The sequence below is a fragment of the Eumetopias jubatus genome, unplaced genomic scaffold (genome assembly GCF_037043125.1).
Source record: "Eumetopias jubatus isolate StellerSeaLion01/CBP00866 unplaced genomic scaffold, mEumJub1_p1.0 scaffold_11, whole genome shotgun sequence".
Classification (NCBI taxonomy): domain Eukaryota; kingdom Metazoa; phylum Chordata; class Mammalia; order Carnivora; family Otariidae; genus Eumetopias; species Eumetopias jubatus.
In genome coordinates this window covers 50,515,736-50,535,599 of record NW_028274817.1, presented here as the reverse complement: position 1 = coordinate 50,535,599, position 19,864 = coordinate 50,515,736, and the positions used below count along the sequence as shown (strand labels likewise).

The 19,864-nt window shown below is 35.3% G+C and overlaps 1 protein-coding gene and 1 pseudogene across 4 annotated transcripts in view; one reads left to right on the top strand and one right to left on the bottom strand.

Moving 5' to 3' along the window:
- Positions 1 to 19,864, top strand: part of DIAPH2 (diaphanous related formin 2) — a 946,398-nt gene that overhangs the window by 428,545 nt on the left and 497,989 nt on the right. For all 4 annotated transcript variants that reach the window (XM_088028705.1, XM_088028707.1, XM_088028706.1 and 1 more), the window contains one exon: positions 7,131 to 7,225. In XM_088028705.1, coding sequence (XP_087884831.1) covers positions 7,131 to 7,225 — 95 coding nt within the window. The remainder of the gene's footprint in view (positions 1 to 7,130; positions 7,226 to 19,864) is intronic.
- Positions 13,997 to 14,504, bottom strand: LOC114207409 (5'-deoxynucleotidase HDDC2 pseudogene; annotated as a pseudogene).

Sequence of the window (19,864 nt, the reverse complement as noted above, 5' to 3'; positions counted from 1 at the left end):
ACCACCTTTTGGAAGGAATCCCAGAACATGCAGGAAGAGAAAAGGGGGCAGAAGGTTTATTTGTTTCAATTATAACTGAAAACTTCCCTAATCTAGGAGATACAGAAATCAAAATCCAAAGCAAAAAGACCTCCTATTAAATCTAACAAAAGCTCACCATTGCCAAGGCATATCATAGTCAAATTCACAAAATACAGACAAGGAAAGAATCCTGAAAGCAGCAAAGGAAAAAAAGTCCTTAAACTACAGGGAAAACAGATCACATTTGCAGCAGGTCTGTCCACAGAAACTTGGCAGGCCACAAGAGAGTGGCAGGATATATTCAACGTGATGCATGGGAAAAATATGCAACCAGGAATTCTTTATCCAGCAAAGCTGTCATTCAGAACAGGAAAGATAAAGAGTTTCCCAGACAAACAAAAACTTAAGGAGTTCATGGCCACTAAACCAGCCCTGCAAGAAATTTTAAGGAGGGATCTTTGAATGGAGAAGAAAAAAACCAAAAGCAGCAAAGACTAGAAAGGAACAGAAAACATCCCCAGAAATACCAACTCTACAGGTAACACAATGGTACTAAATTCCTATCTTTACTTAAAGGTATGAATCACTCTGAATGTAAATGGACTAAATGCCCGAATCAAAGACATAGCATATCAGAATGGATTAAAAAAAGCAAGATCTATCTATATGCTCCCTCCAAGGGACTCATTTTAGACTTAAACACACTTGCAGATTGAAAGTGAAGGGATGGACAAGCATCTATCATGCTAATGGATGTCAAAAGAAAGCTGGAGTAGCCATAAACATATCAGAGAAACTAGATATTTAAGCAAAGACTGTAACAAGAGATGAAGAAGGGCATTATATCATCAAAAAGGGTTCTATTCATCAAGAAGATCTAACAATTGTAAATATTTACGCCCCCAAATTAGGAGATCCCAAATATATAAATCAATCAATAATAAAGATAAAGAAACTCATTGATAATAATACAATAATACTGGGTAACTTTAACACCCTACTTAGAGCAATAGACAAAATCATCTAAGCAGAAAAGCAACAAGGAAACAATGTCTTTCAATGACACAGTGGACCAGATGGACTTCACAGATATATTCTTAACATTTCATCATAAAGTAGCAGAACACACATTCTTTTTGAGTCTACATGGAACAATCTCCAGAATAGATTACATCCTGGCTCACAAATCAGGCTGCAAGAAGTACAAAAAGTTCAAGATCATACCATGCATATTTTCAGACCACAACACTGTGAAACCTGAAGTCAATCACAAGAGAAATTTTGGAAAGACCACAAATACATGGAGGTTAAAGAACATCCTACTAAAATATGAATGGGTTAACAAGGAAATTAAAGAAAAAATAAAAAAAAATTACATGGAAACAAATGAAAAAGAAAACATGACACTCCAAAACCTTTCGGATGCAGCAAAGGTAGTCCTAAGAAGGAAGTATATTGAAATACGGGCCTACCTCAAGAAACAAGAAAAGTCTCAAATACACAACCAACCTTATACCTAAAGCAGCTAAAATAGGAACAGGAAATAAAGCCTAAATCCAGCAGAAGAGGAGAAATAATAAAGATTATAGGAGAAATCAGTGATATAGAAACAACAACAAAAAATCGTTAGAACAGATCAACAATACTAAGAGCTGCTTCTTTGAAAGACCCAATAAAATAAAAAAAGAGAGAGAGAGACAGAGAGAAAGGAACCAAATAGAGAAAATAACAAATGAAAGAAGATAGATCAGAGCCAACACCACAGAAATACAAACAATTATAAGGCAATACTATGAAAAATTATATGCCAACAAACTGGACAATCTGGAAGAAATGAAGAAATTCATAGAAATTTATAAACTATCAAAACTGAAACAGGAAGAAATAGAAAATTTGAACAGACCCATAACTAGCAATGAAATTGAATCAGTAATCAAAAATCTCCCAACAAACAAGAGTCCTGGACCAGATGGCTTCCCAGGGGAATTCTGCCAGACGTTTAAAGAAGAGTTAATACTGTTCTTAAACTGTTTAAAAAAAAGAAATGGAAGGAAAACTTCCAAATACATTCTATAAAATCAGCATTACCTTGATTCCAAGACCAGACAGAGACCCTACTAAGAAAGAGAACTACAGACCAATATCCCTGATGAACATGGATGCAAAAATTCTCAATAAAATACTAGCTAATTTAGGGGTACATGCACCCCAATGTTTATAGCAGCAATGTCCACAATAGCCAAACTGTGGAAAGAGCCAAGGTGTCCATCGACAGATGAATGGATAAAGAAGATGTGGTATATATACACAATGGAATATTATGCAGCCATCAAAAGGAATGAGATCTTGCCATTTGCAACGACGTGGATGGAACTGGAGGGTGTTATGCTTAGTGAAATAAGTCAATCAGAGAAAGACATGTATCATATGACCTCACTGATATAAGGAATTCTTAATCTCAGGAAACAAACTGAGTGTTACTGGAGTGGTTGGGCGTGGGAGGGATGGGGTGGCTGGGTGATAGACATTGGGGAGGGTATGTGCTACGGTGAGCGCTGTGAATTGTGCAAGACTGTTGAATCACAGATCTGTACTTCTGAAACAAATAACGCAACATATTTTAAGAAAAAAGAAAAAGAAGAAGGTAGCAGGAGAGGAAGAATGAAGGGGAGTAAGTCAGAGGGGGAGACGAACCATGAGAGATGATGGACTCTGAAAAACAAACTGAGGGTTCTAGAGGGGAGGAGGGTAGGGGGATGGGTTAGCCTGGTGATGGGTATTAAAGAGGGCACATTCTGCATGGAGCACTGGGTGTTATGAACAAACAATGAATCATGGAACACTACTCAAAAACTAATGATGTACTATATGGTGATTAACATAACAATAAAAAAGAGGGCAAAAAAATACTAGCTAATTTAATTCAACAGTACATTAAAAGAATTATTCAACATGATCAAGTGGGATTTATTACTAGGCTGCAGGGGTGTTTCAATATTTGTAAATTAATCAATGTGATACACCACAGTAATGAAAGAAAGGATATGGACCACTGATCCTCTCAATAGATGCAGAAAAAGCATTTGACAAAATGCACCGTCCTTTCTTGATAAAAACCCTCAACAAAGTAGAAACAGGTGGAAAATGCCTCAACATCATGAAGGCCATATACAAAAGACTCACAGGTAATATCATCCTCAATGGGGAAAAACAGAGCTTTTCCTTTATGATCAGGAACAAGACAAGGATGTCTACTCTCACCATTACTGTTTAACATAATACTGGAAGTCTTAGCCTCAGCAATCAGACAACAGAAAGAAATAAAAGGCATCAAAATTGGCAAGGAAGAAGTCAAACTTTCACTATTTGCAGACATGATACTTTATGTAGAAAACTCGAAAGACCCCACCAAAACTTGCTAGAAGTAATAGATGAATTCAGCAAAGTTGCAGGATATAAAATGAACTTGCAGAAATCTGCTGCATTCCTATACACCAATAGCGAAGCAGCAGAAAAAGTAATTAAGGAATCGATCCTATTTGCAATTGCACTGAAAACCATGATACCTAGGAATAAACTAAAGAAATAAAAGATCTGTACTCTGAAAACTATAGAATAGTTATGAAAGAAATTGAAGAGGACACAAAGAAATGGAAAAGCATTCTATGCTCATGGATTGGAAAAACAAACACTGTTTAAATGTATATACTATCCAGGGGCGCCTGGGTGGCTCAGTCATTAAGCGTCTGCCTTCAGCTCAGGTCATGATCCCAGGGTCCTGGTATTGAGCCCCGTATAGGGCTCCCTGCTCAGCGGGGAGCCTGCTTCTCCCTCTCCCACTCCCCTGCTTGTGTTCCCTCTCTCGCTTTATCTCTCTCTGTCAAATAAATAAATAAAATCTTTAAAAAAATGTGTATACTATCCAAAGAAATCTACACACTTAATGCAATCCCTATCGAAATACCACTATCATTTTTCACAAACAATCCTAAAATTTGTATGGAATTACAAAGGACCCCAAATAGGCAAAGCAATTTTGAAAAAGAAAAACAAAACTGGAGGCAACACGATTCCAGATTTCAAGTTACGTAACAAAGATGTAGTGATCCAGGCAGTATGGTACTGGCACAAAAATACACACATAGATCAATGGACTATAATAGAAAACACAGAAATGGACCCACAAGTATATGGTCACCTCATCTTTGAGAAAGCAGGAAGAAATATCCAGTGGAGGAAAGATAGTTTCTTCAGAAAACGGTGTCAGGAAAACTGAACAGCAACATGGAGAAGAATGAAAGTGGACCACTTTTGTACACCATATACAAAATTAAATTCAAAATCAATGAAAGACCTAAATGTGAGACAGGAAACCATCAAAATCCTTGAGAAGAACACAGGCAGAAACCTCTTTGGCCTTGACCATAGCAACTTATTACTGGACACGTCTCTGGACACAAGGGAAGCAAGAGCAAAAATAAACTATGGGGGCTTCATTAAGTTTTTTTTGCACAGCAAAGGAAACAATCAACAAAAAAAAAAGGTAGCCTCTGCAATGGGAGAAAATATATGCAAACGACATATCTGATAAAGAGTTGGCATCTAAAATCTATAAAGAACTTTTCAAACTCAACACCCAAAAAACAAATAATCCAGTTAAGAAATGGGCAGAAGAAGGTGTGCCTGGGTGGCTCAGTCAGTTAAGCTTCTGACCCTTCATTTGGGCTCAAGTCATGATTTCAGGTTTGTGAGATTGAACTTTGATTTGGGCTTCCTGCTGCAGTTGGAGTCTGCTTGAGATTCTCTGTCTCCGTCTGCCTGTCTTCCCTCTCTGTCACTTTGTCTCTGTCTCTTTCTACCCACCCCCAAGTAAATAAATAAAAATCTTTTAAAAAAATGGATAGAAGACACAAATAGACACTTTTCCGAAGAAGTCATCCAGATCCTAACAAACACATGAAAAAATGCTCAACGTCACTCATCATCAGGGAAATACTAAACAAAACCCCAATGAGACACCATGTCATACTTGCAGAATGGCTAAAATTAACACAAGAAACAACAGGTTTTGGTGAGGATGTGGAGAAATGGGAGTCCTCTTGCACTTTTGGTAGGAATGCAAACTGGTGCAGTCACTCTGGAGAACAGTTTGGAGGTTTCTCAAAACATTAAAAATAGAATTACTCCAAGATCCAGCCATTGCACTACTGGTATTTACCCAAAGGATACAAAAATATACATTCAAAGGATTATATGCACCCTGGTATTTGTAGCAACATTATCAACAATAGCCAGACTAAGGAGAGAGCCGAAATGTCTGTTGACTGATGAATGGATAAAGAAGATTTGGTATATATATATATATATATATACATGTATATGTATATATATATATGCAATGGGATATTACTCAGCCATCAAAAAGAATGAAATGTTACCATTTGCAATGAGTTGAATGCAGCTTATATGTATTATGCTAAGTGAAAAAGTCAGAGAAATTTAAGAAAGAAAACAGGTGAACATGTGGGAATGGGGAAAAGAAAAAAGAGAGGGGGAAACAAACCGTAAGAGACTTAATGATAGAGAACAACCTGAGGGTTGATGGAGGGAGGAGGGTGGGGGATGGGCTATATGGGTGATGGGTATTAAAGAGGGCACTCATTGTGATGAGCACGGAGTGTTATATGTAAGTGATGAATCATTGAATTCTGGTCCTGAAACCAATATTGTACTTTATGTTAACTAAATTTAAATAAAAATAAAAACCTGTTTAGTGAGCCTTGAAGCCTTCAACAAATCAGTCAGCCATTAAATACACTTTTGCTAAAGCCTCTGGACAGTTAAACCCATCTTCATTTAACTAGGCCTTACATTTTACTTTGATGTATTCTCCCCTCTGTATTAAATTCAGCATTTTTTTTTTACCACAGTAGACATATGTTTATATTCTGAGGATACTCAAACACTATGCTTGAGAAATTACAACACATCAAGCATTTCTAATTATACAAGGAAATACCATGGGAGTTTATTTTGTTAAGGGATGTACAGTAGGGAATCAGATTAAAATAAACAAGTCATCATTCTCCTGTGAGTTGGAATGTTGCTGTCAGAAAAGAAGTCTCCTAATAGTTGTGAATGTGTACATTGCTTAACTGAGAGTACATTTTCTTTATAAAGTGAATGCTCAGTAATTAAGAAAAAACACAGTATGATCTTAATTGCTAGTTGATATCTGTCAAACATTATTTATTTAGATTATGGAGATCTCACTTGGTGTTTATGTCTAGGTAATCATTGGCCTAGATAGTGAGGATTTGTCTTTCCTTTAGGCGCCAGTGAAATACAGACCTTTACATGAAAAAAATCATAAGAATATATTCATGTTCTGGTGATAACACATGAATGTTCATTAAAATGTGTGCTTAGTGGAAGTTGAAGTGGAATGTGTTGTTGAAAAATACTTTCTGAATTAGTCTAAGCTTTTCTCAGTGTAATCTGTTGATTTATTTCAGTATGACATAATATATATCCAATAAAGAAAAAGTTGAGAAGGGAAATTGTGAAAATATAGAGCTACTCCTAGTATACCACATGATTTTCAGCAGGAATTTAGATAACACTGATGATTCAAACACTTTAATTTTTTCCTATGTGGGAGAATTGCAAAGTAGATTGAATGATTTTTTTTGTATTTGGTTACTTTATTGTCATCTCTGAGAAGTACTGTGTTTAATGAATCTGACAATAGCCGTATTAAATTCAATGCTGAATTAAAGGCCAACTTGAAATAAAATCTCTCATGAGTCACATTGTATCAGCTTGATCTAAAATGCATAAGCATGTAATCATCAGCATTATTAGGGGTTTTAATTTCTATATAAGTATGTACAACATGTAATCATTAGAACCTGAAATAATAGGCCATTTTGCCTAGATGAGTAGTGTAGTCTCTCAGATGGAAACTACTTTTGTTTGTTCCTAACTGTAAATTAATATTGCTGACAAATTTCATATTTTATGTCTATGAAAATGAGAATAAGGTATTTATTAGGCCTTTAAAATTTTGATGCTATTCTATTTTTAATAAAATCTACTTTTATTTTAAGCTATCTTCCTAGGATCATATCGTATGCCATATGAAGATATAAAAAATATTATTCTGGAGGTTAATGAAGACATGCTGAATGAAGCCTTAATTCAGGTAACTTGCATATTTTCCTTTTAAAATTCATTTTCACAGGTATTTCTAGATTGTTATTTTCTCAATGGAGTTGTGGGAAAATGTTCTTCTATATTTTGGTAATAGAATCACAAGTATCTAGCTTTGTTACCAGTAAGAGTATTCAACATAGAAGGCTACCTTCTAGTTTTGTTTCTGCCTATCATTCACTGTACATAAAATTGCATGTATTTCATCATCACAACAACTCTGTTAAGTAAATGTTGTTATTACAGTTTTATGGATGTAATAGTGGGGAGGTCAAAATGTTAAATACCTTGCTCACAATCAATTGGTAAATGTTAAAGTTATTTTTTGTTAGACACATAACATGTGCTAGGAATTGTATCAGGCACTTTATATATTTTACCTCATTGAATCCTATTAACAATCCTATGAGGTACATACTATTGTCCTCATGTTACAGAAAACTGAGGCTTAAAGAGATTGCCCAATGTCACATAGATGGTAAGTGGCAGATTAGCAGAGCTGGGATTCAGAACAAGATCTTTCATAGTTCTAAATCTATTGTTCTTTCTGTTCTATTATTCTGCCTTCCATGAGCCACTTATTTTAGCTTGCTAAATCTCTTTCCACATCAGAGAATACAGATGTATTAAACCAAATAATGTGCTCTGTAGAATAAAGCACTATACAAGATCTAACATATTATTACAGTTCTTGGTATGTCTGGTCCTGTCTAATTTAATTTCTGGAAGGAAGAGCTGTGAAGATTTTACCTATAAGGGCATAGTCATTGTAGGTTTTTCTTTTTATGTTTTTAACCCATAAAGCTTGCTTTGATTTTAAAAAGACTCAGTAATTTATGCTGTGAGAGTTTTATCATACTGCCCTCAGAGTGTCTCTAAATTTCAGAGAACCAGTGTCTGTCATTTGAGCAGGCTATGTCTATATGGAAGTTCCTCCATTTTGTAATGTAAGCTTGCATTACAGATTACCTCATGTAAATGTTTTAAATATAGATATTATAATATAAATATAGGTAAATAGAAATTTATTTTCTAAGGCTAAGGTTTAATGAGTTTATGTAGGCTCTTTATTATCATGACATACTTACGTTAATCTCAGTAAGAGTTACACTTTGATAAATCCCCCTGTGGAAAAGTTAAAAAAAGTGTGCAACTAGCAAGTGCATATTTCTCTGAGTAGAAATGGAGAGCTGATCACATTTATCCTGTCCGTCTAAGTCCCATGATTCTTTGCACAAATAGAATGAGTGAGGAATGAAGCCTAAACATGATTTACTTTTCCCTCTTTTTTTCACTTGGACAGTTTAATTTTAACGTACAATGAGACAAAGAAATTTCTGACTCCAAAACTTGTTAGTCTTTTCTCTAGAATTATAGTAAAATAGAACCATATTTTGAAGAATTAATCAATTTAGCCATTTATTTTACCCTTTAAAACTATGTAGCTTTTCCTTCACATACTTTGGTAAATAAAGAAGAATGTAATTATTTAGAATGTGGTCTTTATTTGCCAATAATATTCAAAACATTGATTATTTTTTAAGTAATGTTTTTAACTCTTTAGGGAATATAAGAACCAGAGAAAGATTCTCACTTGTGAATGTCCCTCTAGTACGCAACAAGCTTTTAAAATATATATATAGAAATTTATTATGTGGGACTTTTTTATGTTTCACTTTATTTTGTAACATAAACAATACCTATTTGTTTCTCTTTAAATTGGGTAAGCCTGGTTCAGTTTGGAAGAACGGATTGCTTTCAATTTGGAGATGGCGATAAATTATGTCTCAATTCTTGAATTTGCTGGTTTAATTTTATCCACTATGCAGTGAAAACAACTGCTTTTGAAATCACAGTAGTATGCTAAATCTTGGCCTATACTCTGGGAAGATGAGTGATGGAGAATCATAAAGTGTAGATCCTGCCAGGCTCCTTTAGTGCATGTTATACCAGATGTGTCCATGTAATTCCTGTTTGCTGTGAATGGGTTGACCTGGGCTTGTGTCATCTCTTCCTTTTTTCTAGACTTCCATTCACTTTTCTAAGCCTTTATCTGTTCCTTTTTTTTTCACATATTCATGTGTTTTACCCCTTGCATCTTTTGCCCCACAGATTTAGTGCCTTCTTTTTGTTGAAAGCATACCACTGATGACTTTTTTCAAGCCAGATTGCTTTTCTTCTCAGTGCCAGATACTCTGAAATTTCCTCTCATTCCTTACCTTGCTCAATCAAAAATCATTTCTTTAGTTCTGCTTGTAGGAGAAAACAACTTAAGATGTAATTTAATAGTATGTGTGATTGGGATTGTGCCACTTGGGTATAATAAGCACAGATGATATGTAACTCAGTGTGAGTTATTGAAGTTAGTAGTATGTTTATTTATCAAACATCTGAGTATCTTTTGTTAAGGAGGAAGGTCCTGGATTGAAACAATTACTCAATTTTCCAGAACACAAAGGTGACTGCTTTCCTCAGGCAAGAGAAAAGATTAAAATCACTACTGCTTTTTTCTCCCTCCCATCCCAGAAACATTTGCTTCAGTGATGTAAAAGTAACATCAATTTGCCATTCACAGGAGCTATTTACAGTTTATGTGTAATTACCATGTAGCACATTGATAATGCATTAGCATTAAATATGTTTCATCAGATTAACTTTGTTGTATGTTCTATTTGATTACAATGCTAAATTCCATCCATGCATAATCATAGTATATTGCTCAAAGGAGATGTTTGTTTCCTCATAACAACAAAAACAATAAAAAACAATTAAGGACACACTGCCTCCCAGAGTTAACACTAGTATTATCTCTCCAGAAAGGTCAATACGCTTTTTCCAACCAGATAACTAATATATTTTAGTTATTTAGCAGGATGAATATCTTATTTTAAAAATACTATATATATATAATTTAATCAATACAGAACGAGCCCAAATTTTCAGGTTATTAAGAAAAATACTAATGTTTTCCTTATTTCAAAATATATAAATTTAAGCTAGAAACTGACTTCATTGTGTGGAAGATGTTGAGATGTCCTAAAATACAGGAACACATGGAAACATTTTAAAAAGTATACCATATTCTGAGCTTGTTGAGGAGCTTCTAATATATATAATTATGGGTTAGTGCCAAATAATGTGAGCTAAATTTAGTTGATTCTTAGAGTTATTATTTCAGCTTTGAAAGTTTGTATCAGTATAATTTAAATTTGATCTACTGAGAAAAAAATCTAAACCAATGTTTTCAGGATATCAGGGGTAAAAATCAATTATTTGTAGGCCTACTTACATATAGAACATTGACAAATGAAACTAGCATTTGCAAAAAATTGATTTCAATGTTAAGGGAAAAATAAAAGTGTGTTTTACTTTAGAACATTAGTGCATGTAAATGATTCTTAAATGCTGAGGAAATTGTGTTGCTAGGGAGATTATGGTCATGTTCACAAAACATGTATAGAAAAAAAGGATGATTAACATAGAAGGAAATATAACTGCAGCATAATTTACAAAGATACGTATTGAGCAGAGGTTTTTAATGAGGGGTTCAAAGCCCCGCTTTGGGAATTAATAGAGACAATTCAGGGGCTTCTGAACTTAGATATGAAAAATACTGTATCTGTAGTTTATAAACTTTAACCTATCATTTAATATTTCCTTTGATTAACAATGTAGGTAACAGACCAAAGTAGTATTAATAGCACCTCTAACTTTCCACTAATAGAAATAATAAATATTTTCATATCACATTAAATTTGAGGCAGGTATCTTGAAATATTATTTAAAGTCATTAATACTTCAAGATTTCACTAGTTATTAAAGCTACCACTAGATCTTATTTTGTAATGCTTTAATCAAGATGCATATCTATTATTATGTCACAATTTAGTTTTTAAATATATTAACTATTTTAATATAATCTGTTTCTTTTATATTCCTCTGTGTTTTATTTTATTGTGAGAAAAGTATCCATAAACTGGTGTTAAAGGGTTCAAGGCACAAACAGAAAGACCAGAAACTAGTACAGAAAAGTCTACCAATCAAGCTGGCTGACATAAGTTGTTCCCAACTTCAGTCTCCCTAGCCACTATCTGTAGAGAACACACCACCGTGAAAATCCCAGACTAGGGATGATGTTAATACACACTCCTAGTCCACAGAGACCAAGAAGGACCACATTAGAAGGGTAAGAAAACAGCTGTGGTCTGACCATATTGTCCTTCCCCAGATTAGCATAGCACTGCACTGAGAGGGGCCCCTGTGGGCCTACAGTTTCTCTAGTGGAAGAAGAGAACTCTCAGTGGACATCTAGCTCCCCCAGCATTGTGGGATGCTTCCCAAAAGGCCCACTCAGGTGTCACCTTATAGCGATCACTGGGGTAAGCTGTGTGTGGTGGGGGTGGGGATCAGATAGAGATGGAGAATGGGGATGGGACTTATACCAACCAGCCCTCAGATCTTGACAGACTACATTCCTACTTGTAAGCAATACCCAGGTAGAGAGCCCAGCCAGTGTTTCTGACCATCTTCAGAGCCAAATTCCTGGCCCCATCTGTCCAGAGAGTTCGACTGGCAGTTCTGCCTGGTTTGGTTCTCTAGTCAACAGGCTACATTAGCCACAGAGCCTATTTTACTGCCCTGCCTGGACAGGGAAGCAAATTTACAGCCATGTATAAAGTGCTGAGCATAGTCTCCAGTTTTATCTGTCCAAGAAGCCTGGCCAGAGAACCCAGGTAACTGTGGAGCCCATTAAATACCTCTGCCTGGGCAAGGAGCCAAGCAACATCCCTGCCCAGCCGTTGAGCATACACTCTGGCCCTGTTTATCCAGGTAGCCTGAAGAGTCACCCTGGGAAGGCTTGGAGCCCAACCTACAGTAACACCAAGCCACAGAGTCCAGCCTGTAGCCCCACCCAGCAGTGGAGTACAGCCTATGATCCTGTCTGATGCTGAACTCAGCCTGTGGCCTGACCGAGGAAGGGTTCCCAGCCAGTTACCCTTTTCAATCATGGAGCATCGTCTGTAGCTCCACCAGAAGTGAGGGATCCTCAGTCGAGAAGCTTTGCCTGAACAAAAAGCATAGTCTGTAACCCCACTGAACCAGGAATCACAATAAATAAGGCAAAAATGACACCACTAAAGGAAACTAATTGGATCCAATAACTGACCCTAAAGAAATAGAGATCTATGAACTTGCTGAAAACAAATTCACAATAATCCTCTTAAAGAATTTTGGTGAACTACAAGAACACACAGAAAGACAACTAAACAAAATTTGGAAAATAATACATGAACAAAATGAGAAGTTCAACAAAGAAGAGTAACCATCAAAAAGAATCAGACAAATCCTAGAGATGAAGAATACAATAACTGAATGGAAGAATTCAATAGAAAATTTAACATCACACTTGATCTGGCAGAAGAAAGAATGAGTGAACTGAAAGATAGATCATTTGAAATTATGCAGTCCCAGGAGTAAAATCAAACAAAAAGGAAGAGTGAAGAAAGCCTACAGGACTATCCGTGGATTTCTTAAGAGAAGCATGGCAGGCTAGGAGATGGTGGAATGGTATATTCAAAATATTGAAAGAAAGAAACTGTCATTCAAAACTGTTACACCTGGTAAAGCCATTTTCTGAAATGAAGAAAAAATAAAGATTTTGTTAAACAAAACTGAAGGAGTTTATCACCACTGGATCTGAGACTCACAAGAGAATAAGTTTAGTTTTAAGGACACAGATAGATTGAGGGTGAAGGGAGGTAAAGAAATACTTCAAGCAAATGGAAACCAAAAGAAAGCAGGTGTTGCTATACTTAGACAAAATAGAATTAAAGTAAAAAAAAGAGGAAAAAGATCAAAACAAAGAACGTCAGGATACGATAAAAGGGTGATTTCATCAAGAAGATATAACATTTGGGTGCCTGGGTGGCTCAGTTGGTTGAGCGACTGCCTTCGACTCAGGTCATGATCCTGGAGTCCCGGGATCGAGTCCCGCATCGGGCTCCCTGCTCGGCAGGGAGTCTGCTTCTCCCTCTGACCCTCCTCCCTCTTGTGCTTTCTGTCTCTCATTCTTTCTCTCTCAAATAAATAAATAAAATCTTATAAAAAAATAAATATCATTAACTTATAAAAAAAAAGAAGATATAACAATTATAAATAATTATGCACCCAACATTGGGATACCTAAACATATAAATATAAATATTAATAGAACTAAAAGAACTAAAAAAAAAAAAAAAACCCAGCAATTCAGTAATAGTTGGGGACTGTAATACCCAGTTTCAACAATGGGTAGATTATCCAAACAATCAATAAGGAAACAGTAGATTTGAACAACACTATAGACCAAATGGACATAATAGACATATATAGAACATTTCATACAATAGCAGCAGAATACATAATCTTTTCAAGTGCACATGGAATGATCTCCAGGATAGATCATGTGATAACAAAAGTAGTAGCAAATTTAAGATTAAAGTCATACCATGCATCTTTTCTTTTTTTTTAAGGTTTTAAAAATGTATTTTAGAAAAACCTCCCTGCACTGCCCTTAATCTGCATCCATGGCATTTTCGGACCACATCCTGTTCCATAGCTTCTTTTATCATCCAAATTGTATCGCATTTCTTACTGAAGTCCAGGCAATTGCAAATGAATAGACTCATATCTGTGGAATCAACAAACTAATAGTGGCAAAACAACACCATGAAATGGAAAAATAAAATGTTTGTCACATGAGTATAGCAACACAGAGGCCACATCAGGAGGGTGGCTCACTGGTGGTGGCAGCTATGTTAGTGTTTCTTTTTGCCTCAAGTTCAGAAACAAGTTGGACTATCTTAGGTGACTGAATTTTCCTGCTGTTGAATTATAGAAGTTGTACAACCTCCCAGGTTTGTTTTCAAGGCCTTCATACTCAGACGTCTGAAGAATCATCTAATTTTGGTCCAGCTGCTTCACATGTTTGGCTTATGCACTGAATTGGGTCTCATACTTTTCCCAAAGTTCATAAAGTTCCTTTTTGAGATGCTCTGGGAGGAGCTGGGTTAGCTGCTTCATAGCTTCTGGTCTTTGTTAAGATGCTCACTTTTGGGAATGAGAGTCATAACTGCCATTCTGCACATGTGATCTGATACACTTACCTCTAAACATTTCTGTATATCCAGGCAGTCCATGGGACTCTCTTGAGCTGCCCCACCAACCATGGGAACTGCAGCAGGTTCCAGGCCCCGCAGCCTGAACAGGGCTGCAGAAGAGGCCGAAGCCATGCAGCCACTCATCTGGCAGGTTGGCGCAAGCCACCCCAAGTGTCTTTTCTGACCACAGTGGTATGGAACTAGAAATCACATATATGGAAATTAAACAGCATACTTCTGAACAACTAATGGATTACAGAAAGCTTTTAAAAAAATGAAATAAAAAATATTTGTTGAGACAAAACTTATGGGATGGAATTAAAGCACTTCTAACAGGGAATTTAGGGATAAACACATATATCAAGAAAAAAAACGATCTCAAATAACTGAACTTTACACCTCAGGGTACTAGAAAAAAATAAAAAACTAAGCCCAAAGTTAGCAGACGGAAGGAAATTATAATAAAGAGTAGAGCAGAAATAAATGAAATCGAGAATAAGAAAACAATAGAATAGATCAATAAAACTAAGAGTTAGTTCTTTGGAAAGATAAAATTGACAAGCCTGTAGCTAGACTAACCCAAGGGAAAAAAAAAAGAGAAGATCCACATAAATAAAATTATAAATGAAATAGGAGACATTACATCTGATGCCAAAGAAATACAAAGGATTATAAGAGACTACTGTGAACAATTATATGCCAACTGATTGCACAGCCTAGAAGAAATGGATAAATTCTGTGTAACATACAACTGAACAAGACTGAATCATGAATAGGATATATGAACAGACCATGATGACTAAGGAGATTGAAGCAGTATCAAAAACCTCTCAACAAAGAAAAGTCTAGGATCAGATGATTTCACTCATTAATTTTACCAAATGTTTAAAAAAGAATTAACACCAATCCTTCTGAAATGCCTCCAAAAATGGGAAGAGGAAGGAATACTCCCAATCTCATTTTATGACACCAGCATTACCCTGATACCAAAACCAGGTAAGAACACTACAAGAAAAGTATAGGCCAATATACCTGATGAATATGAATGCAAAATTTATCAACAGCTAGCAAATTGAATTCAACAGTTCATTAAAAGGATCATAAACCATGATCAGTTGTGGTTCAGAACTGTGATGCAAAGATCTGATTACAAAAATGTAATCAAAATATGTTCAATGCATAAATTAGTAAATGGGATACATCACGTTAATAGAATGAAAGATAAAACCCATATGATCATCTCAGTAGATGCAGAAAAAACATTTGACAGAATTCAACATCCATTCATGATAAAACCTCTCAACAATTTGGATATAGAAGGAACATACTTCAACATGTTAAAGCCCATAAGTGATAAGCATACAGCTAATATCATACCGAACGATGAAAGGTGGAAAGCTTTCCCTCCAAGGTCAGGAATAAGGGAAGGGTGTCCATTCTTTCCACTCCTATTCAACCTAGTACTGGTAGTCCTAATCAGAGCAATGAAGCATGACAATAAATAAAATGCATCCAAATAGGAAAGGGAGAAGTAAAATTGTGTTTGCAGATCACATGATCTTAAATATAGAAAATCATAAAGACTCCATCAAAAAACTGTTAGAACTAATAAGCAACTTCAGTAAAGTTGCAGGATACAAAATTAACATACAAAAAGCAGTTGTGTTTCTGTGTAGTAACAACAAAATATCTGAAAAAGAAACAGTATCACAATAGCATTAAGAACAGTACAGTACTTAGGCATAAATTTAAGGAGGTGAAAAATCTGTAACCTGAAATCTCTAAGATACTGATGACAAATTGAAGAAGACACAGGTAAATGGAAAGATATTTCATGTTCATGGATTGGAATAATTATTTTGTTAAAATGTTCATAATACCCAAACTGATCTATAGATAAAATATGATTTCTGTCAAGAGTCCAGTAGAATTTTTTTACAGAAATAAAAAAAATTCTAAAATTCATATGAAAACACAGTGGACCACGAATAGCCAAAACAGTCCCAGGAAAGAACAAAGATGGAGGCATCACACTTCCTGATATGAAACTATATTACAGAACTATAGTAATCAAAATATTATGGTATGTAGATCAATGGAACAGAATTGAGAGCCCAGAAATAAACCTGTGCATATACAGTCAAATAATACTGGATAAGGTAGCTAAGAATCCTGAATGGAGTAAAGGTTAATCCTTTCAATAATTTTTGCTGGGAAAACTGGATAGTCACATGCAAAAGAATGAAACTGGAACCTTATACCATTCACAAAAATTAATTTGAAATGGATATTTAAAGACTTAAATGTAAGTCTTTAAATCATAAAATTCCTGGAAGAAAACAGGGGAAAAGCTCCCTGACATTGATCTTGGAAATACTTTTTTGATGTGACACTAAAAGCAAAAATAAGAGGGACTACATCAAACTACGTTTTCTGCACAGCACAGGAAATAGTCAACAGAGTAAAAAGGTAACTTACAGTATGGGAGAAAATATTTGCAAACCACAAATCTGATAGTGGTTAATATCCAATATATATAAGGAACTCCTAAACTTAAGAGTAGAAAACCAAATAATTTGACTTAAAGCATCAGCAAAGGACTTGAAAATATTCCAGTGGCCAACATGTACATAAAAAGATGCTCAGTATTACTAATTATCAGGGAAATGCAAACCAAAACTATAATGAGATATCACCTCACATCTATTGGAATCACTATTATAAAAAAGACAAGAGATAACAAGTGCTGGTGAGGATGTGGAGAAAAGAGAACCGTTGTAAACTGTTGGTGGGAATGTAAATTGGTGCAGCCACTCTGGAAAACAGTGTGTTAATTCATGAAAAAATTAAAATAGAACTATATGATTGAGCAATCACACTCCTGGTTATATCTCTGAAGGAAATGAAATCACTATATTGAAGAGATATCTGCATACCCATTTTTATTGCAGCAGTTTGTTTTTACAATAGCCAAGACATGGAAACAATGTACATGTCTATTGAATGAATAAAGAAGTTACACACACACACACACACACACACACACACACACAGGACTATTACTCAGCCATAGGAAAGGAGGAAATCCTTTTATTTATGACAACACAGATGGACTTTGAGAACATTATGTTAAGTGAAATATGTCACACAGAGAAAAGGGCAGAGGAGAAAAGTTTTAAAAAATATATTAGAATATGTAATTGGAAGTCAGAATGGAGACTGGCACTGAAAATAAGATTTTTTGAATCATTTGCAAAGAAATGTTTGTTCGAGTATGAGGACCAAAGATAGTGGATAGCGGATATCTACCAAAGTAGATAGTGGAAGAAAAGTGACAAATGGAAAGTTAAAGACCATGTTTCCTTAGAACACACTGGTTGAGGGAATGGATGTGTTACAGATATCGGAACAAAGTGAGCCACCATGTTAGGGAGAGGGCCAGATACTGTGGTGTGTCACAGTAGCCAGCACAGGGGAGAATTTTAAGGAATGATGAATAAGAGAATGAGATGGGGTAAAAGATACCCCTTTTGATATCCTGAATTTTAGTGACTTACTTAGTTCAAGTATTATTTTCTTGTATTTTTTTCTTAAAATAATCCATATGTCATACCAGATTATTGTATTCTTTAAGCAAATGTTCTGTTTATTGTCTTTTGGATGATGTCTCCCTTATTTTTAAGGGACAGAGGCATTTCTTCTGGGTATGCAGCTGTCCACTATCCTATTTTTTGTTCATTCTCCAACCACTTCATTTTCTCTTAACTTTCCTCCTTCCCTTTCCTCCTTCCTTCCCACCTTCTCTCCTCTTACCTCCCTTCTCTCTTCCCTCCTTTCCTTACTTTCTTTCATTTTAAATAAATTCTTTTCTAAATAAAGCGCCCTAATCTTTCTTAATAATATCCCCTCGGTGAAATATGGCTCTAGGGCATCTCCTTCATAATGGAAATTACAAAAATATCTCCATAGATGTCTTCCTGTAATAAATGCATGGGAGTATTCCAGCTTGCTTTTTTCCCCTCAGATAATTTCTACTCCTGCTGGCCATGTTACTCTTCTGGAACCCATTCAAGTATCCAGCACTGTACCAAATGTATAGAATCTGCAGGTAGCCACATGATTATGTTTTTCCAATTGTTACTTTATGTCTCAAAACAGATTATATGAATTATGTAACTTTTATTGGGTCCTGACATAATAATTAGAATAAAGCATAGGTCATCTGATACATTGCCCTGATTCCAGGCAATGCTGCTCCTAAGCCGTCAAAGATAGATGGGTATCTGTTGATTCTGCAGGGAAATATGATTCTTCAGCTTCCTTCAGTTAACCAATTCTGGATTATAATTATTCTTATAGTCAGGAAGTTCATGCATGTATAGTAGTAGAGCTCATTTTTGTCTCCTCAATCCATCTTTGTAATCATTGATCTATTTACGCGGCTATCGACCATCTGTATTTTATGCAGCCTGTGAGTCTGCATGTGTTTGTGTACTTTACAAGGGTTGATGACTATAAGTATATCAATTAAGGCTATAATGGCATTAATACTGTAGAGTTTGAAAACATTTTTCTCTTAAATAACAACTTGTATCAACCACATTCATTTCCATAATTTTTTAGAGAAAAATGAAACATTAGCAATAACAGGAACATTCATAAAGCATTTCTTTCCCATTTCTCATCATGGTGGAATAAATGATTACTTTATGGCTTGCTATTGCAATCTAAAAATACTTTTATCCATGAGTTGCTGTTCTTTTTCATCTTTTCTAACTAGTTAGTTGAGTGATTTTTTTTTTCTCTTCCCTTCCTTCACTGCTTATCTTTGACCCTTGTTTGCTACTTTCAGTCTGTTGATAAAATCATATCTATTCCAAGTAAATGTAATGACTTCTTATTTTCATCTCTTCTGTGTCTATTGTTGATTAATACAAGTATTCATTTGTATTATTGTTCATAAGTGATATCAGACTATTTTAAAAAGAGAGAAAAAGTAGCTTTAAACAATTTTTTATACTAATTGGATTGTAAAAAGCATTTTATTTTATTTTTTTAAAGATTTTATTTACTTATTTGAGAGAGAGAGAATGAGAGATAGAGAGCACGAGAGGGAAGAGGGTGAGAGGGAGAAGCAGACTCCCTGCTGAGCAGGGAGCCTGATGTGGGACTCGATCTTGGGACTCCAGGATCATGACCTGAGCCGAAGGCAGTCGCCCAACCAACTGAGCCACCCAGGCGCCCAGTAAAAAGCATTTTAAAAATGCAACATATTTTAGTTTATTTATACTTTGAACAAAACATAGGTCTTTTTTTAAAAGATTTTATTAATGAAATATTGGTCTTATTAATAGTTGAGCAAGATGTGGCCTCAAAGATCATATTTTCTGCTGCCTTGTAGACTTCAAGCCATGATGGAACTTTATTAAAATTCTGGTTCTTTCATCCTATACATGATGTTTGTGGTAGACCAAGAATTCCCTTGCAGTTGT